Raw genomic sequence first — 27,385 nt, 5'->3', positions numbered from 1 at the left:
AGCCCCCATAGTGCCAGAACAATGGACCCTCCCCACATGTGACCCCATTTTGGAAACTACACCCCTGATGTAATGTAATATGGGGTACAGTGAGCATTTACGCCCCACAGGTGTCTGACAGATTTTTGGAACAATGGTCCGTCAAACGCCAGTGGGGTGTAAATACTCACTGCACCCCTTATTACATTCTGTGAGGGGGTATAGTTTCCAAAATGGGGTCACATGTGGGGTGGTCCACTGTTCTGGCACCACAGGGGGCTTTGTAAACGCACATGGCCCCTCACTTCCATTCCAAACAAATTCTCTCTCCAAAAACTCAATGGCGCTCCTCCTCTCCTGAGTATTGTAGTGCGCCAGCAGAGCACTTGATGTCCACACATGGGGTATTTCCATACTCAGAAGAAATGGGGTTACAAATTTTGGGGGTCATTTTCTCCTATTACCACTTGTAAAAATGTAAAATTTGGGGAAAAAACAGCATTATAGTGAAACATTTTTTTTTTCATTCACACATCCAACTTTAATGAAATGTCATCGAACACCTGTGGGGGTATTAAGGCTCACTGTACCCCTTGTTGCGTTCCTTGAGGGGTGTAGTTTCCAAAATAGTATGCCATGTGTTTTGTTTTTTTGCTGTTCTGGCACTATAGGGGCTTCCTAAATGCGACATGCCCCCAAAAACCATTTCAGCAAAATTTGCTTTCCAAAAGCCAAATGTGACTCCTTCTCTTCTGAGCATTGTAGTTCGCCAGCAGAGCACCTGACGTCCACACATGGGATATTTCCATACTCAGAAGAGATGGGGTTACAAATTTTGAGGGGCATTTCTCCTATTACCCCTTGTAAAAAGGTAACATTTTGGGGAAAGCTATCATTTTAGTGAAAAAATAAATCATTTGCACATCCAAATTTAAAGAAAAGTCGTCAAACACCTGTGGGGTGTTAAGGCTCACTGGACCCCTTGTTACGTTCCTTGAGGGGTGTAGTTTCCAAAATAGTATTCCATGTGGTTTATTTTAATTTTATTTTTTTGCTGTTCTGGCACCATAGGGACTTCTTAAGTGTGACATGCCCCCAAAAACCATTTCAGAAAAACTCACTTTCCAAAATCCCATTGTTGCTCCTTCCCTTCTGAGCCCTCTACTGCGCCCGCCGAACACATTACATACACATATGAGGTATTTCCTTACTGTGTTACAAATTTTAGGAAGATTTCTCTCCTTTTACTCCATGTAAAAATGTTAAAACTGGGTCTACAAGAACATGCCAGTGTAAAAAAATGAAGATTTTGAATTTTCTCCTTCAATTTGCTGCTATTCCTGTGAAACACCTAAAGGGTTAACAAACCTTTTGAATGTCATTTTGAATACTTTAAGGGGTGTAGTTTTTTTTATAATGGGGTCATTTATGGGGTATTTATAATAAGAAGGCCCTTCAAATCCACTTCAAAACTGAACTGGTCCCTGAAAAATTCCAATTTTGAAAATTTTGTGAAAAATTGGAAAATTGCTGCTGAACCTATCTCGGAATCAGAATAAAAAGTAAAAGCATCCAAGAGTTATTAATGCTTAAAGTGACAGTGGTCAGATGTGCAAAAAATGGCCGGGTCCTACAGTGAAAATTAGCTGGGTCCTTAAGGGGTTAATTTGGTGTATCCCTCCAGGAACATCAACCTGGTTACAAATCTGTGTCATCAGGAGAAAGACCAATACCTTCCCATCAAGATGTTATGCAATATCACTAATGAGGATACGAAACAAAATTGGTCCCAGTACAGATTCCTGAGGTTGTTTGTTTGTATATTTACCTGCTGTATGTTACACTTGCTGCTCCCTTAGGGCCGCTCTTTATCGCAAATTTGTACTTTACTACCTGTGGTTTTAATAAACTGTTTTGTTTGACTCTAAAATCTAGATATGCACTGTCTGTTCTCCGAAAATGTAAGGGCAGCATACTATTACACAAAAAAGAAAAATAGCCAGCACAACTACCGAATACACGGGTGCACGCTGCTGGGGCAATTACAAAGTATACAAAAAAGAAGGTTGCAGCAACACTCTTGGTTAGAAAATTGAGGCTCTTAGCGCACTTTATGATCAAAACGTGTCCCCCATCCACCACGCGGAGGTGGCCTCTTGTCGGATGGGACCCAAACATGCTTATTCCACTCACCTCGGCTGGGCATTTGGCCTCTGACTGGGTGCCATGCAGGATCCACTATAAAATTAAAAACCTCCTGTGAAACACTGTGTATTAGGTAGTTGTGCTGGCTTTTTTTCTTTTTTGTGTTTTTGCTATGCAAGTTAGGGGGAGTGGAACCCTTTCTAGCCGTGCACCCCTCCCTGTTTCACAGGAGGTTTTTAAACCGATAGTGGATCCAGCATGTCACCCAGTCGGAGGCCATGTGCCCAGCAGAGGTGAGTGGATTAAGCATGTTAGGGTCCCATCCGACAAGAGGCCACCTCCACATGGTGGATGGGGGACACATTTTGATCAAAAAGTGCGCTAGAGCCTTCATTTGATGAAGAGTGCTGCTGCAATCCTCTTTTTTGTAGGCAGTATAATATAGGGACAGGTCTGCTGGTCCTGTGCAGTTTGTATAATAGCCGCCATACACATGTAATCAACTAAACAAAAGTCTTTTACTCCCTCCATATACATAAAAGTCCATGGGGGACATTTATCACTGTTGCTTTGGTAAGAGAGTTCTGTAGGCATTTTTTTTTGCTTTGGGTTTGCTTATGTGTGACATATTTATTATACTATCACAGGGGGTTAATAAATTTGGCTCACATAAGCAAAAACCAATAAAATCACTTTGGAATACCATTTTCTTAGCACACATAAGCAAAAAAAAAAAAAATATTATGTGTGTTTATTACATTTTTTTACCACTTTTTTCCCCCCTAAATGTACTAACCAATTTTTTTTTCTTTTCATTTCAGATCCATCTATCCTGTAGGCTACTTCATATTTGGTGCACTACGATCACCAGTGTTTTTATGTTTAATATTAACAACATTTTGTAAGAGGGCTTGTGGGGAAGTGTTTTGTGTGCCACGCCCCCCTCCCATAGACATGCATTGAGGGGGCGTGGTGCGACTTCACGAGGGGCGTGGCCAGGACATCAGGAGAGAAGTGCAAGGAGAGAAGAAGTCCATAACTGAGCAGAATTGTAACATTTGGAGGAATAGGTTGGCTCTATATAAATTACTTCTCTATATAAATTACTTCTCTACATTCATTCTAGCGATTGGTGGAGTTTCAACACCTAGAACCCCACTGATCGAAACGTTTGACATGTCTCTGATTCTGACATTTGGAATGTCTTTCAAGATTCCAAATGTTTTTGTTCTCAGGTGGGGTAAGGCTTTCTCTGCATTTGGAATACATGAACACTTGACCAAGGCGAGCGTGCACTTGTATGGGAAAGGGTTGGATGTCAGGATAGATAACTGATTTCTGACAACTCTCTTAAATGTATAGCAGGGGAACAGGAGAGGATAAGCTCATGAGTACAGCAGACAGATATGGGTCCGCTGATTTCTTTCTTGATCCATTGACTTCAAACACAGGTACAAAGAAGCCATTCATGAAATTGTACTAGCTATCTAGCTAGCTTTAATCATTGTGGAAAAAAAGTGTTTCAGGAAGCAGTGGGCCCCTCTTTGGGCAATGGGCCCCAGAAGCTGCCGACCCCTGCTCTGATGGTTAACTACCCAGTTTGCCACCCCCTAAATGCGTTTTATATCAGAGATGTTTAAAAATGTATTTAAAAGAATAAAAAAGAAAAGCGACTTTACAGGTTTTAGTAATATATTTTATTATTTGTATAAAATAATTTGTCAGATATTATAATATCCATTTCTGCAAAGCATCAAATTGCCACTAAAAACATTTCTCTTACAAAAAAACACATAATAAACATAATAATACAAAAGACAACGATTTCAACACATTCCATATGTCCAAATAAAAATGTATATATTTTTTTGCGATCATAAAATACTCATATTCAGTGCATAATTCAACAAGGTTTGTTCTTGAGGGAATATATTACTAATTAGATCTTAATATATTATTTTTAAGCATATTTACAGATGTTTTTCCTTATTTTATTTTTTATTTTTTTATTATTTAAGCAAAGCGTGTTAAAGTAACTTCAGACAGAACTTATACACAGTGTGATACCTTGTACAGGGTCCAAGGGGGTGGAGCATGAGGCAGGGATTATCCTTGGTATTTTTTGCCTCTCTGTGTGAAGCTCCACCCCTGCAGAGCCTGCACTTGGCATAACACAGTGTATAAGTTTTTCTCAGTGTTCCTTTAAAGAAAAATAAGCAGAAAAACGAGTGAAGTAAAATTATAAGACGAGACTGGCGAGATTAAAAAAGAAAACAAGGCTCCTCTTTTTAAAAAACAGCACACCTCTTCTCCATGGGTCAGTCACATCACATCAGAAGAGGCCAATACACAAGCTTTTTCTGGTAGAATGCAGAAAGCAGCTGTGTTTTCTTAATCTCATAAGTACATTTAATAAAATAGTCTTAATAGAAAATAGAAACAAAAAAAAAAATAATTTGTAAAAATCTAAGACTAAGGTTTTTTTTGTTCATTTTTTTCTTTGGTCACATTGGAAAATAGTGCATTATAAAAAAAAATCATGGTTGAAAATTAAATTGCATTGCTATGGAAGGAGAACGATTTGAGGTTCTCAATACTTGTATCACATGATCCTGTGAGTTATACAAATGGTCTTTTAGCAAATGGCTATTTTTGTAAATTCTGTATGTAATGGCAGCATTACAAAGGTTCTCCTAGTCAGAGGTCTGGTTTAAATGGGCATCTGAGTTTCGTTGTAGACATCCTGACCTTCTTCTTCTTCAAGATTGACATTCGCATCATCTGAATCCAGCTAAAAAAAAAAATGACTAAGGGTGAATATGAGCACAGTAATGGTGATGGTCGATATTCAGTAAACTTTTTAGGCAGAGGTGAACATAGAGCAGTGGGCCCCTTTTTGGTACTGGTTAAAAACACCACCTCCATAACACTGGACAGGAGGACTCAGTGCCTATCTGACCCTATCCTCTCTCATCCTAGGGTTAATTTTTCACTTCCATTTTTTGCTTACAGTACATTGTAAAGTCTTTGGACAAGGAAATGCAAAGCTTCTCACTACCCTTAAAAGGGATGCAGCCTATATGTTCAAGTCTGGACCCCTCTCTTTCCAAAGTGCCAACATGGGCTAAGATCAATGGCCATGCTAGAGGGTCAGGATTATATGTAGCCATACAACTTCAACAGCTGTCAGATGAACCTTCCTATGGCTGACATCTCTTTCAATTACCCCAATACATTAAATGAACATTCAGCCTGGGGGGAGTCTCCATCCATACACATTAGACAATCAACCAGTACTGCAGAAATCGGCTGGGTTGGACAACATTTCACAAACATGGATGGGGCATCAGGAGTTGGCAGATGGTGAAGACTTGATTTAGGAACCCTAATCCATCATCCACAATAAAGACAGCTCAACTGAGTGGGGTGGCCAATCACAACCCACCACTCCAAAGTACCATCCATAGTGATGTTACCATGGTCAGGTGATGGGTTATTAATGCTAAACCATTATGTACAAAATAAAAGGATACCTGTTATTTTGAAAAACTTTTTAAAAACGTCATAGTGAATAAAGTCAGCATTTGTTTTTTCAGTGATGGCTTGGTTGTTACTAAAATGAAGCAGCAGAAGTGGTCGGCCAAGCACCATGCCCCTACGCTGCGGATAGGCTCTCCTAAGAGAGCCAAGGTCTCGGTATACAAGTATATAGAAAATGTCTCAGACTTTTTATAAATCAATAATCCATGGACTTGACTCCGCAAAAAAACTAAAAAAAAGCTGAGCAGAGCATTTGAAATGAAGGGGCACAGGCTAGTGCTTAGCAGAGCGCATCTGCACCTTTGTTTTAACAAGAGGTTTTATCACCTTCAAAAAATACCAACCCATTTTTTTTTTAAGCTTTTGAGATGACATGTCTGAAAAAACATTGGTGGGGGTCCAGCTTCTGAGACCTCCAGTGATTCCAACTTCAGATATGTCTTCATGATATTCCATATAACCCTTATATTAAGGGTTGGTATCTTTGATGCAGGCAAAAGTGACACTGGTATAAGGAAAATCCATATGGTGATAATATTAATTATTTTAGTAGTTTGACAGTTTTGTGAATCCAATCTATGATGATGGGTTTTGGTGCCTGTGTGGTTGTGCTCATCTCTCATCTTTCTACTATTTTGAGATATCTATTGCTAGGTAAGTCATTAATCATACTTATGGAGGCGCCATATTAGAGTGCCAACACGGCTGCTGCAGGGATTTTTGTCACCCTAGGCAATAGCTAATATTTGCCACCTCCTTGACTCCACCCATTGGCCCACCCTTTGACATGCCCCACCTTACTTCTGGGGTGACACACTGTAACAAGCCCCTCCTCATGTAATTAGCTTACTACTGGGGTGACACACTGTAACAAACCCCCTTATCATGCTGATGGCTGAGCAAGTGGTTTGGATGCTGGTTGTTTAACTTTCTTGTGGCAGGCAGAATGGCGCTCCCCATCAAGAGGGCACTCTAGGCGGCTGCCTATTTTGCCTATGGGCAGAGATGGCCCTGAGTACCAATAGTTTGTGACAAGGAATAGTAGAGTTTTTACTACATTTTTCTCGTAATAGTTTTCCTTGCATACTTACACATTTGAGCTCAAGGTTTGTGAAGATGTGAGGCAGTAGGAACTTGCGGACTGGCACAGTGAGGATGAGGAGGAATGGAAGGGCAAGTGAAGCAGGAGTGAACATCACAATAAACAGAACAGCCAGGCAGATCACCTGCACCAGGGTGAAGACATGCATACGCCAAGTCTTAACCTGCAAAGAAAATAAAGCATATTATTTCTACTGTCTCAAAACAGTCCCACGGAAAAAGAAAGAAGGTAGCCAGCACTGCAAGCATGCATACGCTGTGAATAGTAACACACTGTGGATGTATTAATTAGACCGCTAAAGGAATAGGTCATTTCAGGTGGTGCTCTCCTGGAAAATAAAGTCCATGGAAATATGAATGAGTACAGAATATATATATCGGAGCACTCAGCCACTAAGCTGAAGTTCCAATGACAGTGCAAAAGTCCTCTTAGGACCGGAGCAGGGATGGTACCATCTGCCACCTCCCCACTCCGGGACGAAGAGGACTTTCGCCATTGGAACTTCAGCTTAGCGGGTGAGTGCTCCGTTATATATTCTGTACTTATTTTTATTTCTGCTGTCTGTGCCATGGCCTAATGTTCTACATTACTCACTGGCTGGCACTGATTTACATTTATTTCATTAAAGTGTACCTGCAAGATCCCATAAAAAAACAAAACTGTTAAATGTTACTTAGGATCTCATCCTGATCATGTACATGTCATTTTCATGTCTCTATCATCGATATTTCACAAAAAAATAGCATATTACAGCTGCTCAATGTCTTTTCAATTGTCTCAAAGAGAGGGGGTGTGTCCTTCTCTTGCCTTCACTGTGATGACTCCTCCCACTCCCTCACTCTGCTGACTCACTGCTCTGTGGAGCCTGGAAGCCCTGCTCTGTAACCCTTTCCTCTTTCGTTTCATGCTATTCACACACACAATGATTATTGGAGTACTCCAATTGGTGAACTCTACCACAAAAGACAATATGGTAAGTGTATAACTTAAATTTTCCTATGTCATTCATATGTGTCATCAGACAGTCCTGTAATGCTGGGACTTGTTTTGAAATAGTTGGAGGTACAGTGTTTAGAAAACTCTTTTTTACAGCAGTGTTGCCTTCAGCTTTGTGCCTACAGCTTTTGCAAAACTACAACTCCCAGCATACCTAAACAGCCTTTCACTGTCCAGGCATGCTTGGAGTTGTAGTTTTGAAACAGCTGGAGGCACATGTTTGGTAAAACTCTGAGTGACAGTAGTGTTGTTGCAAGCTGTGTTCCTCCTGCAGCCTTGTCAATCAGCCATCTCGTGTCCATGACCCTTGGACACACTCATGCTGCTTTGAGACTCATCAGTGTCCCAGGAGGTATGGGGACCCCTAGTGGTGGGATTTCAGAAGGCAGTTTTCTTTAATAAAATGTGAATTTTTTTTAAAGAAGTATATTAGAAAAGCTTTTGTTTTGCCAAGATTTACGACACATCAAACATTTTTTTTTTATCTGACAGTGCCCATTTAAGCACTGTGTAATGCTTCATTTCGTTGTGGTGGTGCTACAGGGAAATTGAACACTTGCTATCAGGTTTCCTACAAGATACAACCTATTTCTGGGGTCCAATTGTGCCCAGTGTATTTCGGTGCGGACTCTTCTAAACACAAGGGAATGTAAAAAGAGGGTGGCTACTTTAATTTACCCCCAACATTCCATTCACTATAACTGAATGATGACCAACCATTTTACCATTTCCATTATATTGTCATACTCCTTGTCTATGGACCTCTCGTCCAATTCTAATCACCCAAGTCATGACCAGAGGAATAACTTGTAAAGTTTGTAAGGCTGGGTTCACACTATGAAATCGCTGAGCAAAATTCCGCTTTGAAATTCTTCTCAGAAGATTCTGGTGCAGCCTGAGTGAGTAAATCCCGTTGCTGTCAATGGGATTTCACTGCACCGTGTACACAATGGAATTTCTGTGGGGAAGCTTTCCGCTGTAAAAATGTATCCACCGAAAATTCTGTCAGCGCTGGACACCCTTTGGAATCTCCACCTGGAGATTCCGTAATGCGGACCCAGTCTAACAGGGACTCTACCTACCATGTGCAATTTCTAATTGATGTCTTCCTATGTGGCAGAAAGGCCTTTTGGGACGAGTCAGGAGAAGGCTCCTACAATATATACTCTCTATGTTTAGTAAAGGAATCATACAATTCACTCTATATCCCCCTACATCAATGTTCTCTTGAAATAAGTGGTAGGATATTGGGTGTATGGAGGGTGAGGTGATGGTCACCCTGTAAGGAGGTTATGGTGCAGCAAGGATGAAGTTAGTTGAACTTTACTTTCTGTCTAGGCAATAGGGTTAGCAGTTCTCAAAATGAGGCACAGATTTTTTTAAACATACCATCTGGCGATTGACTGCTTACAAGTCTCTAAAACAATTATCTGTCTCTGCATTCTCTTAAATGCATGTGTCTCCTCGTCTCATGAGGATCACTCCTTAACCTACGCTGATCTCTCTCTATCCTCTGCTCCTGCCCTCACCATCTGCAGCCTTTCAGCAGCTCCAACCTAAGCAACCCATTTCACTCTCTAACAGAGACATTCCTTGGTAATGGGAATTCCCTAGCGCCATGCTGTCTAAGTATAATCAACCACTAGTCTGTTAACTGAGCAAACATGACAACACACTTTAAGTACCGCTCCAAAGATGACCCAGGGCATACATTAGGTAATGTACAACACAGAAATTCACAGCAAACCTCTCCTGCAGGGGAAAAGACTTTTATTAACAAGCATAAGTTAAAAAACAGTTAACAATATATACAATGCCCCGGGCACACCTTACCCTCCTCCCGGCAACACTTACCCGTGTTACATAGGGTTCTGTAGGATGATACTTTGGTGGTTTCAAGGTGAGTAGGATCCGGTCAAACAGCTGTATTCCATTTAGTGAGGTGACACCCATGTACAGGAAAATACCGAACAAAACGGCCAGCGGAATGAGAGACAGAACTGGCTCCATCAATATGGAGACACCTTTAGAAGAAAAAATGTATAGGTGAGAATTCTGAAGTGTAGAGGCACGGACACAACACACCAGATATCACACAATGTATGAAACATTCAAGAAAACTAAGGAAATATCTCTAAAGCATTGTATTCCCCCCCAAACCTTGGTCAGCCCCTGTTACATGTATAGAAAAGAATAGAATGGGCACAGCTTTTGGGAATTAGAGATCAAAAATTTCCCAAATTTTGATATTTTTTTACTGAAGTCCCAATGCCCTCTTATAAACATACCGTATTTTTCGCTGTATAAGACACACTTTTTCTTCCCCAAAACTAGGGGGGAAAAAGTCGGTGCGTCTTATACGGCGAATACACCCCTATAGCGGCGGACCCTGAAGCCATCAACGGCCGGGACCCGCGGCTAATACAGGACATCACCGATCGCGGTGATGCCCTGTATTAACCCTTCAGACGCGGCGATCAAAGCTGACCGCCGCGTCTGAAGGGAAAGTTACACTAACCCGGCTGTTCAGTCGGGCTGTTCGGGACCGCCGCAATTTCACCACGGCGGTCCCGAACAGCCCGACTGAATAGCCGGGTTAGTGCTTACAGGACACCGGGAGGGACCTTACCTGCCTCCTCGGTGTCTTCTCCGTTCAGGGATCCCCTGTATGGCCGGCGCTCTCCTTCCTCATCATCACGTCGTCGCGTACGTGTGTCGGCATGCATAACGACGTGATGGCGGCGACCGAGAGCGAGGATACCCGGCCGGCAGCAGAGACGTTCCGGAGCGACGGGGACACGGCGACAGCGATGGAACGACATCCAGGGCAGCGGTGACGGGTCCGGAGCGGCGGGGACACGTGAGTATTACCTCCTATGCAGTGGTCTTCAATTTGCGGACCTCCAGATGTTGCAAAACTACAACTCCCAGCATGCCCGGACAGCCAACGGCTGTCCGGGCATGCTGGGAGTTGTAGTTTTGCAACATCTGAAGGTCCGCAGATTGAAGACCACTATTGGGTTCAAAATCTTTATTTTTTTTAGATTTTGCACCTATAAATTGGGTGCGTCTTATACGCCGCTGCGTCCTATAGGGCGAAAAATACGGTAAGTGTTTTGCTTCGTTATATCATGTTCCATAACATGATGCTATGTGGTAGGGAGACTGGTATTCCGCGTGTCCTTCGTTTCAGTGTCTGACCCATTTTCCTGCATCCTCCCCCATCCTTGTCTCTGCATGTCCTTTATATCTGAATACCCCCAGGGTCAATGTCGTCTCTTCTTGTTTGTTGTCAGAGGCAAAGGAACGTGAAGACAGGAGGTCACACTTTGTAGCTATGGGCAGGATGTGATTTACTACGTTAGATCTTAATCAAAAAAGGATCCCTGAAGGTTCCAGGGTAATAAATCATAAACAACCTTTAAGGGGTGACCCCCTCGTGGGGAAAACCCTTACTAGAACCCCCCTAAACTAAAATCTTAATGTTTATTATAAATCCTTAAAATATTGTTACATGTACCCTACACAGACAATTGTTAAAATTATCAGCGGTATCTCAGTGGATCTTTAAGGAGGGAGTAGCCTCTCCTAATTTATACAGTAATGCTGTCGATACTGTTTATATTTAATATTGTGCGCCTAATTCTGCGCACATTTATGACCGCACACTCTCTCCACAATTGGCTGCCACCTTGCCACTGTATTAAAACATATAACTAGCCTCCCTGATTTTATTATTACGTTAGAAGGATGATACAGAAAGCTGGTAGTGTACTGTGGACTGAGTACAGAATGTATACAGATTTTCTTAGTACAAAGAGGATTGAATATATATACATTTGTGGTGAGCCACGGGGTGTGAGGTGAGGTGTAAGGGGCAGATGGTGTTTCCCAGGGGTAGATGGTATTAACCCCTTTTGTGTTCGTGACGCCAGGGCGTGATTTAACCTTAATCACCCGAAGGTAGCACTGCTAGTCCTAGGTTAGGCAGGGGCAAATAATAGTCCAAAGCCAGGTTAAGGTTAACAGTAGCTTTTACTGAGGTAGACAGATGGTACAGGCTATACAGTTCGGCCAGGATCCTAGGGAGGTGACCGGTAACACGTGGGACCTCGCAGCTTGCTGGGACTTGCAGTGACTTGACAGACTACAGGTGCAGGCCACACTGACTACAATCGACTTGACTTGACTGAAGATGATGACAGATGATAAAGATGACTTGACTTACTGATTTGCGGCTGCAATTTAGGTTGAGGCCTCCAGATGTGCTGGACACTGACCTTGAGACGTCTGGACTGGACTGAACCTCAGCAGAAAAAAATCACAAAAGAGCAATTGTTGCTCCTCCCTATCTTATAAAGGGGGCTGTGCAAGAAGCCCATAGGCTACCTGTGGGTCACCTGGTCACTTGGTGCTCTCTTGGTAACAAACATATGACTTAAACATGTGACAAACATTATTATGCGACTAACAATCATGCAACCAATGTCAAAGGTCCTTTACACTTAATATACAACCTATTCACATTATGGGGGAACACTGCAGGAGAGCTTTAAAGATGTACAGGGACTCAACCTGACAGGACTGTGGGAGCATATCCTGTACTGGGACACCACACATTGTAGGCACATACATAATGGGCTGTATGCATCAAAAACAAACACAACCAACCAGGATTTAACCATCTGAACCTCAGAAGCAAAAGAGCTAGGAAATGAAGGGGAATGGTGACAATGGCTGCCATTACAAAACCCAATGGAGTTATCACAAGCTTCCCCAGATGCCTAAAGGCAAAATCGTAGCTGGGCTTTTCTTCTCCAAAAGCAAAGACTTAGCTTACTGCCCCAGCACTGTATCTAGATACTCTCATCATGACAAAGTGGCTTTTTGGTGGCACCTAGCAACCAGCACCCAGTGGCTTGTTAGTGTCCAAGTAGTAACACCTTCGAGAGGGAGGACACATTTAGCAAATTCAAAGGTTTTTGGGGCTGGCTGTAAAGACTCAAACCCATCCTTTCTGTCACTTGGCAAATTTAGGAAAACAATAATATTAAAGTGGTTGTCCCATGAAGACACCACTTTTTTCCAATGAAGGACATCCATTGACTAGCTAATTTCCATGAATCCAGGTAGCTATACAATGACTAGCCATGTTACATATACTGGAGTAGGTTTGCCAGAGGAATACTTTGTTAGTAGATTGGACCCTCTATAACTTCAGTTTGGTGTCATAGGGGATATGGAAGGTAATCGTCTATTAACGCAATTATCTCTCAAGATGGAAGAATTCATTTTGAAGGACTGGATTTGATCTGAATTACCCAAAAATGTGGGTTAGTTGAAATCTGTTTTATTAGGAGTCATTTCAGGCCCTGTTTCTTAAAGGGGTATTCCAGGCAAAACCTTTTTTTATATATATCAACTGGCTCCGGAAAGTTAAACAGGTTTGTAAATTACTTCTAATAAAAAATCTTAATCCTTCCAATAGTTATTAGCTTCTGAAGTTTTCTGTCTAACTGCTCAATGGTGATGTCACGTCCCGGGAGCTGTGCATGATGGGAGAATATCCCCATAGGAATTGCACAGCTCCCGGGACGTGAGTCATCAGAGAGCAGTTAGACAGAAAACGACAACTCAACTTCAGAAGCTAATAACTATTGGAAGGATTAGGATTTTTTGATAGAAGTAATTTACAAATCTGTTTAACTTTCCGGAGCCAGTTGATATATAAAAAAAAAGTTTTGGCCTGGAATACCCCTTTAAGCTTTGGGCACCACTAAGCTGCAAAGCATACAATGATGCTTTGCCACTCGTTAGCATTTGCTGAACACCCAGCCCAGTGAATGTGTGGGGACACCCAGAGGTAAGCAGCAAAGCTGCACGCCTAACTACTTACTCACTTAATTTACAAGGTCGGACACTCAGCACCCAGCCCAGCGAATATAAGCTGAGTAGTAAGGCATATAGGGGGGTAGGTGAATGTCTTTTTACCCCTTTCATTTTTATGCCGGAAACTGTGTATGTGCGCCAAATTTTCTTTACTGATGCAGGGCACGTGATGAATATGGTGTGGTACGCATTTTTTATTTCAGTACCCCACTTTGCATGGTGCCTCCTCTGCAACAAATGTGCAACTTTTTAGAAAAGCTATTCACAGTCAGTTTTATAAGCCAGGTCAAGTCTGGAGTAAGTTTGTGCCTCAGTTTGCGGTGTTGTGCCAAACTAAGCACCAAACTAAAAAGTCGCAAATCATAAATTCCTGGCCTATGCAAAAAAAATCACCTCACTACTTTGTATATACTTTTTTTTTTAAAAAGCCTCTATATGTGAAGTCGCTAAACTTTAGTGCAAAAAAAAAATAATACTGTGTCAAAGAAAAGTGCCAAAAAACAGCATGAAAAGCAGGGTAAAATGATTGATAAATTCCCCCCATAGTGCCTGTTTTTGACAAGAGTCCCTGCTTCTGTTCGTAAATCAGCCATCGAATACAAATCCAATGTACTGGCCAATTTACGGTAAGCGAAATGACCCAAAAAAATTTCTGAGGATTTGCTCATCTGTATCTCCACTTAACCTTTGGAAAAGCATTGATTGAGTAGTCAACAGATGAATAGCTATAGGGGGTGCAGTGGTAGCAGTCACATCTGGGCATGGGGGCCCATAAGACGATATCAGTATTATAGATGGAACAAGGAAGCCCATGGTGCCCATGGAATTTCAACTTTGCCAATTTTCTACCTAAATTTCAGACCTGGATATGTAGAGTATATAAAAATGATACAGCCTTGTACGTACCTACAAGAACAGCCACCAATAGACCGCTGATTCGCTGCTCGATAACACACTCTATCTGAGGTTTTTCTCCCTTGGACATGACAGTAAGAGCATTTGCATGGCTGACCGTACGGACTGTGGTTGCACTGAGCCAGGGCATTCCAAAGAGTGCACATATACCCCCCATTCCTACAATCAACAGGAGATCCAAGTGGAATCCAGAACCTTTCACAGCTTTTCTTTCTGGTTTGCTGACAATAAGCCTGAAGGACAGAGCAAAATTGGAATCTGAACATGTGCATCTTATCTATAACACAAAGTTTCAGCACCTATTAAAAATGTTTAGACAAAATAATCTGCCTTTTGTTTTTTAGAAACATCACCACTCGATAGCTTTGTCTGGTATTGCAACTCAGCTCTATTCAAGTGAGTGGGGCAACACCAGATATAACCCATAGACAAGACTGGTGGTATAATTCCACATCTAGATACAGGAAATGCTTACGTGGTAATCTGAGATTCCATAAAGATCAAGATGAAGACCAGTAATGCTGGGACCACACAGGCAAACATCATCCAGACAGGGAAAGGATTGGATTCTGGTTGTAGGCCCATGGGTGAGATGAACCAACTGCGGTCTGAAGGACGGGAGACACTAATACCTTTGGGGAGCACAAGTTTCTGGAAATTGATGAAATATGTTACATTAGTATTTTTGTTATATTATATCTTGTATGTTTCATAAGCAAAAAGTTTACAGACCTTTGTGTATGTGTCCTTGATGAAAAAGTCGGCAGTCACCATGAGGAGAATAGCTATGGGAACACCAAAGTCTCCAATGATACGACGGAGCTGTAAAGCAAGTATTAAAGGTTAGTGGTGTAATGCATGCTTCATTAGCTTTCATCATGATCTTGCCATCATGACACGGGTTAGCCATAAGATAGGTAGCCTGACACTAGTGTTGTCCTACATGAACGGCTTATGACACATATAACACCATGGAGAAAGCCCTTACAATTACAGGGGAGCATGTAGAGATGGAAGCTTCAACTCAAGTTATCTGCCATCTCCCTACTTTATGGCCATGGTGAGAAAATGGAGAAGCAAAGCAACTTTAGAGAACAAGGGAAGGGAAACCTGTTAGAGACCCTCAACATGGGCATAGCCAGAGGGAAGGCAAGTTAGGTGCCAAAGGTGCTTTATGGGAGGTGCTAACAGACCATAGGGTAGTTAGATGCAGGGCTAATGTGGTGAATACAATTTGTGCCCAGAGCATATTACCCCGAGCCCCCCCCCCCCCCATCTCTTGCACAGACTGTGGACTCCTGCTGGCCTGGCAGAAGTTAAAAATCAGGAAATGCAGTCTGGAGTGCTGAGGGGTGTGTGTGCAGCCTTAGCCAATCATAGCTCATCTCGCACACTGAACTGCTCTGGGCTGTGTGTAGCAGAGTGAGGGGGGAAGTTCTCCCCTGTATGGCTTCAGATAATGTCACGCCTACTGGGGAATGCCCCTTCCCAGTTTGTGAATCTGACTGAGACTGAGCAGAAAATACAGAGCAATATCAAGGTAAAAAACTAAAAAATTATTTAAAAAAAATAAAGGCAGGGGGTGGTTTATCATGATGGGGCAGTGAACTGGGAGGATTATAAAATTTAACAAGATCATGATGTCCTTTTTTGTGTTTTTGCATTTTTCCGCTTTGGACCCTATTCATGTATTATCTGTTTTTTGTGCTATTCTCCCTGGCTAGGAAATAGTTAAAGGGGTTATCCAGGAAAAAACTATTTTTATATATATCAACTGGCTCCACAAAGTTTCTTTGTTTTAACATGTGCTGCACTCTTCCCCACCCCCTCAGCCCAACCCTATATAAGCAGTAGTTAGCTGCACATGGGCCATTTCTTTCCTAGCTGCCTCCCAGTCTGACTGGGAGAGTATGGTAAGTGAGCTATTACATCCCTGTTCACACTGGTGTGGTGCGGCGTCTGTTGCTGCCGTGGCGCCGTGTCTGCGGGAGGGTGCGGCCCATAGACTGGTTTGAGTGGCATTGGGGCTGCTCTGCCGGTGGGTCGTTCCCCCCTGTGGGCATTGGCGTCGCGGCGGTGGTGGTCGTTAGGGACGTTAGGGACCCACTCTGGATAGGTGGCCTTGACGTGGCGAGTGGGCTTGTACTTTTTGATCAAAAATGTATACTAACAACCTGTTAGTTTTTGATATTATGCTGAGAAGCAATCAGATCATTATACAAGATTGTAGATGTGCACCATGTCTGTTTTTCTACCCGAATTCAGATTTGTAAATTACTTGCATTAAAAAATCTTAATCCTTTCAGTACTTATGAGCTGCTGAAGTGGAGTTGTTCTTTTCTGTCTAAGTGCTCCCTGATGACACCTGTCTTGGAACTGTCCAGAGTAGAAGCAAATGCCAATAGCAAACCTCTTCTACTCTGTGCAGTTCCCGACACAAGCAGAGATGTCAGCAGAGAGAACTGTTGCCAGGCAGAAAAGAACAACTCAACTTCAGCAGCTGCTAATTATTGGAAGGATTAAGATTTTTTAACAGAAGTAATTTACAAATCTGTTTAAGTTTCTGGAACCAGATGGAAAAAAAAAAAGTTTTTTCCTGGAATACCCCTTTAATGGTATTAGCCAATGAGAACTCAGGTGGGGCTATTTAAACCCGAGCTCTGCTACACTCTGTGCTAGTTATTAGTTCTTTTAGTTTTTTTTTAAATTAGTTTTACCTTTGCTATGTTTGTTTGTCTGAGTTTTAACCATGGTTAATAGTCCTGTTTATGATAGATTTTAGTCTTCTTGGTTTTTAGAACATCTGTTGGTTTTTAGGATTATGTCCATTCTGCTTTAACCTTGTTATCTTAGTCTGTGTTCACACTGTGAATCTTCCTTGTACCCATGTTGTATTTAGTATTCCTGTTTGGAGTTCTCACCTGTATTCCTCCATGTTTTTGAGTTTGGTATGTTGGAGTTTGTTCATACTCATCCTGTTCTCAGTCTAGTGTTCCGTGTATTATATTTCTGTTTCCTTCTGGGCTAGTATCCTGATCACACGGGGGAGTGTGCCCACTGGCTAGAAGTCCATTTGGAGTTATTATTGCTGTCCACTGCTTTTATTGAGTAGGTGTCCATTCTTTGTTTACTGTCCAGTGTGAACAGTGTTCTATGTTTCCTGATCTGTTTAGTGTTTTATATTGAGCTCATCTGTTTATCCCCTGCATCTCCTGGTTTTAGCTGTATACTTATTCCATATTTAGTCTTGTTAATTTATTCATATCTGCCATTTATCTTGATTCCGATTTCTGAACTGTATGTTAGTATGCTATGTCCTGCCCTGTTTGTGTATTTATATCCTGTTTGGTTTATCTGGTTGTTTGGTTGTTTTCCCGTTATGTTACTGACCTGTTCCCGACTATGTTCAGTACTATTTGTGTACCTTTACACCCAAGAAAGTCCGGCACCGTAGTTGTCGATCCGCCATTTAAGGCGGATGGGCAAGTAGGCAGGGAAAGTGTTTTTAGGGACAGCTTAGGGCTCACTCTCCCTGTCCATCCCCGATCATGACACGAGAGGCACTCTTTAATGACTGCCATACAGTGGTCTTATGGCTGCGGTTTTGGGACTTTTTCTAATGCACCGCCTTTTGTGGTGGCATTTTAGAAAAAGATTAGAGTACTATATACAGAACAATAATAATGCAGAAAAAGGCAGTATTGCTTAGTATTCAAAAGGAGCAAAAAAAGCCTCCAGACCATGAGGCAATAAAAGTAAAAGTCAATAAATTATTTTTACCCTAAAATAGCACCAAAAAAACTGATGAAAAATGCCTCTTGCAACTGGTGACACAAAAATGGACCTCTACGTAACCTCGAGGGATAATTTTTGGCACTGTGAGCTGTAGGTTTTACTGATACCACTTTTGCATAGTATTGACTTTTTGATCACTTTTTATATAATATTTTTCTGAGATGTTTTGTGACCAAAAATTTACGATTTTGGTGTCTGGAATTTATTTTGTGTGATGTGGGATCAGAAATATAACAATTTATTATTTCGGACAATTCCGCAAGAGTAATGCACAGTGCACAATGTAATATTTAGAAACTGGAAAAAAGGGGGGAGGATTATTTAAAAAATTTTAAGGATAAGGTCACACAAAGCGCATCTGCAGCGTATTTGATGCTGCGAATGCACTACTGACTATCTGTTTGTAGCAGCAATCCACTGCTATGAGCAGACACAGAGGGAGCTGCAAGTCGCAGGTGACTCGCAGCTCCCTCTGTGTCTGCTCGTAGCGGTGAATTGCTGCCACGAACAGACAAAGCAGGTACACATGGGAAAAGTAGGAGGCTGATTCTAGGGGCAGTCAGCGTATTTGACGCTGCGGATTCACTACGTGTGACCTTACGCCAAAAAACAATCACTGATGTCCGTCATTACCGGCATCTGCCGGTTATGACTTGGGCCTGGCTCCCAAGGCATACTCCCTCACTGGACCCATGACGTACATGTACATTATGGGTCGAAAAGAAGTTAATAAAAGTTATTTTGTAAGTTATATAAACCTTAAATGATGCCATGGAAAAATACAGCTCATCCCACAAAAAGCAAACCCTTATACAGTTATATTGACAGAAAAGTAAAGTGTTCAAGTTTTAAAGGGGTACTCCCATGGAAAACTTTTTTTTTTTTTTAAATCAACTGGTGTCAGAACGTTGGATAGATTTGTAAATTACTTCTATTAAAAAATCTTAATCCTTCCAGTTCTTATTAGCTGCTGAATACTACAAAGGAAATGGCTTTCTTTTTGGAACACAGAACTCTCTGCTGACATCATGACCACAGTGTTCTCTGCTGACATCTCTGCCCATTTTAAGAACTGTCCAGAGAAGGATAAAATCCCCATAGCAAACATATGCTGCTCTGGACAGTTCCTGAAATGGACAGAGATGTCAGCAGACAGCACTGTGGTCATGATGTCAGCAGAGAGCTCTGTGTTCCAAAAAGAAAACCATTTCCTATATAGTATACAGACCCTAAAAGGTACTGGAAGGATTAAGATTTTTTAATAGAAGTAATTTACAAATCTGTTTAACTTTCTGGCACCAGTTGATTTAAAAAAAAAAAAAAAAAAAAAAAGGTTTTCCACAGGAGTACCCCTTTAACGACGCAGGACGTATATTTACGTCCTGCGCCGGCTCCCGCGATATGAAGCGGGATCGCGCCGCGATCCAGCATCATATCGCGTGGGTCCCGGCGCTAATCAACGGCCGGGACCCGCGGCTAATACCACACATCGCCGCCGATGTGCGGTATTAACCCTTTAGAAGCGGCGGTCAAAGCTGACCGCCGCTTCTAAAGTGAAACTGAAAGTATCCCGGCTGCTCAATCGGGCTGTTCGGGAACGCCGCGGTGAAATCGCGGCATCCCGAACAGCTGATCGGACACCGGGAGGGCTCTTACCTGCCTCCTCGGTGTCCGATCGACGAATGACTGCTCCGTGCCTGAGATCCAGGCAGGAGCAGTCAAGCGCCGATAATGCTGATCACAGGCGTGTTAATACACGCCTGTGATCAGGATGAGAGATCAGTGTGTGCAGTGTTATAGGTCCCTATGGGACCTATAACACTGCAAAAAAAAAGTTAAAAAAAAGTGTTAATAAAGGTAATTTAACCCCTTCCCTAATAAAAGTTTGAATCACCCCCTTTTCCCATAAAAAAAATAAAACAGTGTAAAAAAATAAATAAATAAACATATGTGGTATCGCTGCGTGCGTAAATGTCCGAACTATAAAAATATATCATTAATTAAGCCGTACGGTCAATGGCGTACGCGCAAAAAAATTCCAAAGTCCAAAAAAGCGTATTTTGGTAACTTTTTATAACATTAAAAAATGAATAAAAAGTGATCAAAATGTCAGATCAAAACAAATATCATACCAATAAAAACTTCAGATCAGGGCGCAAAAAATGAGTCCTCATACTACCCCGTACGTGGAAAAATAAAAAAGTTATATGGGTCAGAAGATGACATTTTTAAACATATAAATTTTCCTGCATGTAGTTATGATTTTTTCCAGAAGTGCGACAAAATCAAACCTATATAAGTAGGGTATCATTTTAACCGTATGGACCTACAGAATAATGATAAGGTGTAATTTTTACCGAAATATCTACTGCGTAGAAACGGAAGCCCCCAAAAGTTACAAAATTGCGTTTTTTTTTCGATTTTGTCGCACAATGATTTTTTTTTCCGTTTCGCCGTGCATTTTTGGGTAAAATGACTAATGTCACTGCAAAGTAGAATTGGCGACGCAAAAAATAAGCCATAATATGGATTTTTAGGTGGAAAATTAAAAGGGTTATGATTTTTAAAAGGTAAGGAGGAAAAAACGAAAGTGCAAAAACGGAAAAACCCTGAGTCCTTAAGGGGTTAAGTAGTGCCATGCTCTCCTGTATGAAAATGGTTGGGATGTCTCAACACCTGGAGATGGGTCTATTTTTATGCTTACAAGGATATTTTTAAAAAGATAATACGTTTTAGGGCAGTTGTATAATTCTACATGACAATGACAACTTTACCTTTCCAGGAAAGAAGCTGCTGTTCTTGAACTGGCGCAGGAAGTAGGCGATAAAGAAGGCCCCAGACATCAGCACCAGAGACAGCAGAGCCGTGTTCGGCTGGGGATAAGTTGCGAGGTGCACCGTCGATTCATTGTACTGAGCCTGGAGAGGATGCGCCATGAAAATCTGAAAAGAAAACGTAAATAGGATTACCACAGCAATATGTAGTGTTGAAGGGGAACTTCAGTACCTAAGTACTTATCCCCTATCCAGAGGATCCTGTGAATAGGGGATAAGTGTCTGATGGCAGGGGTCTGACCGCCGGGACTGCCCGCTATCTCCTGCCTGGCACCCCGTCTCTCTCCGTGCATGAAGCGATCTCCACTCCTTGCATTACTGTGCGACCACTGCATACGCCCCCTCCATGTATCTCTATAGGATATTCCACAGTTTGTAAAGAGCAGCAGAATCCCACTGAAAACATTAAAGGGGTACTTCGGTGAAAAACTTTTTTTTTTTTTAAATCAACTGGTGCCAGAAAGTGAAACAGATTTGTAAATTACTTCTATTAAAAAATCTTAATCCTTCCAGTACTTATTAGCTGCTGAATACTAGAGTGGAAATTCTTTTCCGTTTGAAACACAGAGCTGTCTGCTGAATCACGAGCACAGTGCTCTCTGCTGACAGGGTAAAAGGAACTGTCCAGGGTAAAAGGAAATCCCCATAGCAAACATATGCTGTTCTGGACAGTTCATAAAATGCACATAGATGTCAGCAGAGAGCACTGTGGTCATGATGTCAGCAGACAGTTCTGTGTTTCAAAAAGAAAAGAATTTCCGCTGTAGTATTCAGCAGCTAATAAGTACAGGAAGTATTAAGATTTTTTAATAGAAGTAATTTACAAATCTGTTTAACTTTCTGGCACCAGTTGATTTAAAAAAAAAAAAAAAAAAAAAAAAAGGTTTTCCACGGGAGTACCCCTTTAAGTTCTGCTGGCCAATTTTCAGCAGTGTGGTAGAGGCCTTACAGTGCTTAAAGTGTAAGAGGATGCCATTTCTGGCTTCTGACCAACCAGGATGGCATCCTCCCTATTACATTGCTCCTGTTAGTGCACAGACCCCTCCACACCTAGCTCTATCTGTATACTGCTGCTGCTAGCTCAGAGGGATCAGGATACATTGTAGATATACATCTTCTCCTGTGGCTGTGTTCACACATTGCATTTTTGCCAAGATTTTTAAAATCCCTGCAAAGACAGCCAAAATACTGTAAAAAATTTTTTACATTCTGTGAAAATTCAATGTGTGAACACAGCCTAAAATTTATTGTTATTAAAGGTCAAATCACTTTTTTCTCATTGCAATATTTCTTCTAAAAAATAAACACTTTGAATAAGAAAATGCATTAAAAACTGCACATAATGTGAACTGACCTCAACCCCCTTATGAGTTCAATGAGTTCACCTCCAGCAATGATTGCATGACCTGGTGTAGTGATCAAGCGCCACACCCTCTCTGTGCACAGTAAGAGGATTCATGAGAAATGTAGGCAGAATTATCACGTAATTTCAGCTGTGGATTTACATCCAATAAGTAGCCTTACCTGTGCATGCCACCACAGCTAAAACTAGTAAGTGAAAGGCTTACACAAAAACCTCTACATTATCCTCTAATAATAGTCTATGCTGCACTATATAAGCATTCTTTAGTATAGTAGATGCATAGAAAATTCTTAGTGTTGTAGACGTCAACGGGTCCTTCATCACCTGGTTGCCTCCATTTTTGGGTAAGACATCAACAAGGGAGATGCTTAACTGAAGGATAAAGCTCAATATTGCAGCAAGTTGCCTCCCCATGTAGACTTAAAGGGGTACTATGGTGGATCAACTGGTGCCAGAAAGTGAAACAGATTTGTAAATTACTTCTATTAAAAAATCTTAATACTTCCTGGACTTATTAGCTGCTGAATACTACAGAGGAAATTATTTTCTTTTTGGAACACAGTGCTCTCTGCTGACATCATGACCACAGTGCTCTCTACTGACACCTCTGTCCATTTTAGGAACTGTCCAGAGCAGCATATGTTTGCTATGGGGATTTTCTCCTTCTCTGGACAGTTCTTAAAATGAACAGAGATGTCAGCAGAGAGCACTGTGCTCGTGATTCAGAAGAGAGCTCTGTGTTCCAAAAAAAAAATAATTTCCTCTGTAGTATTCAGCAGCTAATAAGTACTGGAGGGATTAAGATTTTTTAATAGAAGTAATTTACAAATCTGTTTAACTTTCTGGCACCAGTTGATGTAAAAAAAAAAAAAGCTTTCCACCGGAGTACCCCTTTAAATGGGTACTCCGCCTCTAGACATCTTATCTCCAATCCAAAGGATAGGGGATAAGATGTCTGATTGCGGGGGTCCTGCCGCTCGGGACCCCCGCAATTTCGACTGCGGCACCCCAGACATCCGGTGCACTGAGCCGGATGACTGGTGATGCGGGGTGGAAGCTCGTGACATTACGGTCACGTCCCACTCGTGACATCATTGAGACTTGCATTGAGGGGGCGTGGCCATGACATAACAAGCGGGACACGACCATGTCGTCAAAAGCCTCCGGTGCTACACCCGACGCTCGAAATGAATGCTGGGTGCAGCATGAAGATCGCGGGGGTCCCACCACTGGATCTTTTGGATCCGGGATAAGATGTCTAGGGGCAGAGAACCCCTTTAAGAAGTTGAAGTGATGTAACTAAGTTGAAGTGATAAAACAATATACAACATATCTAGGTAACATCACAATTTTTAGACCAAGGGAAACCGGTTAAGCTTAAATTTTATAGAACCTGAAATAGACTTGCTGAGCTTTCTGTCATGCTCACCTTGGCCAAATTGGCAAATGTCTCATAGATAAAGATAAGTGAGATAAGAAAGGCGAAGATCTCCTGGGTGAATCGGGATATAAAGCGGACCAGGAAGCTGCCCTCACAGGCCACTACTATGATGACAATGAGAATCAACCAGAATCCAATCCATACACGTGCCACGATGTACTCAATGCCTTGGGAGTTACAGAACTAAAAGACAAGAAAATGTATTCTTATTGTAAAAGCAACGTAAACAGGCTTGTTTGGTGGGTGTTGGAATACCATAAGTTGTGCATTTTTCAAGAAACTGAAGGATGGGACCCAAAACTTACATTAAAGAAAGCATCTTCAAACACCAGGAGAGGTCCAGAAAATCCAAGAATAAGCAAAGGCTGAGCACCCAGGAGACAGAAGACAATGCCTTGGATGGCTGTAGAGACCATTAGTTCGGGGACCCCCATCCAGTTTTGGGTCTTCTGAGCTAAGATACAAGTAAAGTGGTTAATAATTCAGGTTACAATTTGGTTCCTGTCCAAAATATATCAGTGTATACCAAAGCTACTGCTTCCCATTGACCTAACAGAGGAGTTACAAACCACTTGATGTTAAAGGTGTATGAATGTAGAGTATACTGTAGAAAAATGAGGCACTCACCACCATAGATGCTTGCTTCTTTATTACTTGTGCATACGGTAAAAACAGTCAGGTCGGGTGAGGACGCCAACTAGAAGTAGTATTGCATACCGCAAAGAACATATTGGCGTCCACCCGACCTGCTGCTATTGCACAATCTTCCTCTTGTGTACCGTGACTGGAGTCATCGGATTCCATGATTCCACACCAGGTGAATTGCTTTTTTGGCCGAGATTCACTGTGTTTTTAACAGCTCTGCTTTTTCGGTGTACTCAGACCAAAGGTAAGTGAATGTATAGCTTCCAAGGATAAAAGATACAGGTGTCGGCACTACCTAGCATAGGCTGTAACTAGCTTCCAGTGTGCAGTCACGGTCAATACGTGGGAGACAAATGAGAGCTTCTGTGGGGTGCACTCAAATAGGTAATAGTCCATGCAATACTCACACAGTGAATCTCGGCCAATAAAGCAATCCACCTGGTGTGGAATCATGGAATCCGATGACTCCAGTCACGGTACACAAGAGGGAGATTGTGCAATAGCAGCAGGTCGGGCAGACGCCAATATATTCTTTGCGGTATGCAATACTACTTCTAGTTGGTGTCCTCACCCGACCTGACTGTTTTTACCGTATGCACAAGTATTAAAGAAGCAAGCATCTACGGTGGTGAGTGCCTCATTTTTCTACAGTATACTCGATATTGCATGGACTATTACCTATTTGAGTACACCCGACAGAAGCTCTCATTTGCCTCCCACGTATTGACCGTGACTGCACACTGGAAGCTAGTTACAGCCTATGCTAGGTAGTGCAGACACCTGTATCTTTATCCTTGGGTGTATGATTGTAATTGAGAGGGCCCCTCACTGTCTATTAGTCCGAGATGAAAGAAACCTCAAAGTGCATGTCTCACAAAGTGCATGTACAGTAAAGTAGCAATCTTTGCAGATGATACTAAGCTATGTAAAGTGGTTAACACAATAGAGGACAGTGCACTGTTACAAATGGATCTGGATAGGTTGGAGGTTTGGGCTGAGAGGGGGCAGATCAGGTTCAATACTGATGAATGTAAGGTAATGCACATGGGGAAGAAAAATCCGGGCGGGGATAATGTATTAAATGGGAGTACATTTGGGACAACTGACATGTAAAAGGACTTGGGAGTCTTAGTTAACATTAAATTTATAATTCTGCCACTGTACAAATCACTAGTCAGACCCCACACAGAATACTGTGTACAGCACTGGGCACCAGTGTACAAGAAATATATAGTGGAGCTGGAGAGGGTTCAAAGACGGGCAACCAGGGTAATACGAGGAATGGGAGGACTACAGTACCCAGAAAGATTATCAGAATTGGGGTTATTTAGTTTAGAAAAACGAAGGTTTAGAGGCAACCTAATAACACTATATAATTATATCAGGGGACAGTACAGAGATCTCTCCCATGATCTATTTATACCCAGGGCTGTATCTATAACAAGAGGGCATCCTTTACGTCTTGAGGAAAGAAGGTTTCTACAAGAGCACAGACGGGGGTTCTTTACTGTATGAGCAGTCAGACTGTGGAATTCTCTGCCAGAGGAGGAAGTCATAGTGAACTTAGTAAAAGAGTTCAAAAGGGGTCTGGGTGCATTTTTGCAGAATAATAACATTACAGGTTATGGATTCAAGATCTCTAGGGACAGAACGTTGATCCAGGGATTTATTCTGATGCCATATTTGGAGTCGGGAAGGAATTTTTACCTCTAGTATGAGGGTTTTTTGCCTTCCTCTGGATCAACTCAGCAGAGACTCATTAGGGATATAGGTTGAACTTGATAGACTCTGGTCTTTTTTCAACCTTATGAACTATATTACTAAGTTACACTCTGGAGGACTCATGTCTATGGATTACACTGTATAAAACTACATTTCTCCTGTAGAGGCACTGTGGGGAGATTATACACTTGCAGCCAGAGTCCAGATTGCAGCTGCATGCTGGGATTCCTATCAGCTGGACCTCAATTACCAGTTCATTAATAAGGGACTGTCTTAAACCCATTATCATTTATACTTTTTTACTTAACAACATTCACTTTGTAATATTAGCTAGTTCCTGGTGTTCATAGATACTCACCCATTAGACCACCAAATGTGATAGCAGGAGAGAGGGCAGCAAAGTAGATGAAGATAACAGCGGCAAGGCATTGTGGGTTAAGAGCATCACGGATGTCGCTGAGGTACTTTGGGTAACGTCTTTTAATGTCACGCACAAGACCCCCAAATGGCTTGCGGGTTCTTTGCAAAGGATCTTCAGGTGGCTCTACTTTTGGTTTTTCATCTATACAATACGGGAGATGATAGATCAATATTAGACAAAAAAAAAAAAAAACTCTCCCACTGGGAGGCAAAATGTATCCACTAGATAAAGGGACCCAAGAAATGAACATCTTTAAAGTGGACTGAAGATTAAATTAATTCCTTAAAAGGGAATGAAATAGATGTGTAGAAATGTAATCTCTGCAGCATGTGGCCCTTACCTCTGTGCCCACCAGGCACCACCTTGATTTCAGAATACCTCTTCCTCAGTAAGTTCTGTTGGACTGGTAGCAGCTCTTTAAGTAATTGCTCATTGGTGGTATCATTGGGAGGTAAGACAATACAACAATCCAAGAACTCATCTAGAGCTTGCAAGATGTCTTGGCGCCCACCAGCCAAGTACACGTCAGTTCGGAAGACCTGAAGAACCACAAATAGGAAACCAATATCAGCCATGAAGAAGAGATCAAAGACAAATG

General features: G+C 41.8%; 1 protein-coding gene across 2 annotated transcripts in view; it reads right to left on the bottom strand.

Moving 5' to 3' along the window:
* Positions 1–3,807: 3,807 nt before the first annotated feature.
* The window catches only part of SLC4A1 (solute carrier family 4 member 1 (Diego blood group)), a 64,201-nt gene continuing 40,623 nt past the window's right edge, over positions 3,808–27,385 (bottom strand). For both annotated transcript variants that reach the window (XM_056547549.1, XM_056547548.1), the window contains 11 exons: positions 27,128–27,326; positions 26,725–26,928; positions 24,305–24,453; positions 23,988–24,182; positions 21,136–21,303; positions 15,299–15,388; positions 15,042–15,217; positions 14,558–14,799; positions 9,617–9,786; positions 6,756–6,929; positions 3,808–4,915 (listed from right to left, as the gene is read on the bottom strand). In XM_056547549.1, coding sequence (XP_056403524.1) covers positions 4,835–4,915; positions 6,756–6,929; positions 9,617–9,786; positions 14,558–14,799; positions 15,042–15,217; positions 15,299–15,388; positions 21,136–21,303; positions 23,988–24,182; positions 24,305–24,453; positions 26,725–26,928; positions 27,128–27,326 — 1,848 coding nt within the window. In that variant the 3' untranslated portion in view covers positions 3,808–4,834. The remainder of the gene's footprint in view (positions 4,916–6,755; positions 6,930–9,616; positions 9,787–14,557; positions 14,800–15,041; positions 15,218–15,298; positions 15,389–21,135; positions 21,304–23,987; positions 24,183–24,304; positions 24,454–26,724; positions 26,929–27,127; positions 27,327–27,385) is intronic.

The sequence above is a fragment of the Hyla sarda genome, chromosome 12, assembly GCF_029499605.1.
Source record: "Hyla sarda isolate aHylSar1 chromosome 12, aHylSar1.hap1, whole genome shotgun sequence".
Lineage (NCBI taxonomy): Eukaryota > Metazoa > Chordata > Amphibia > Anura > Hylidae > Hyla > Hyla sarda.
This window is presented reverse-complemented; position numbering and strand designations above follow the sequence as displayed.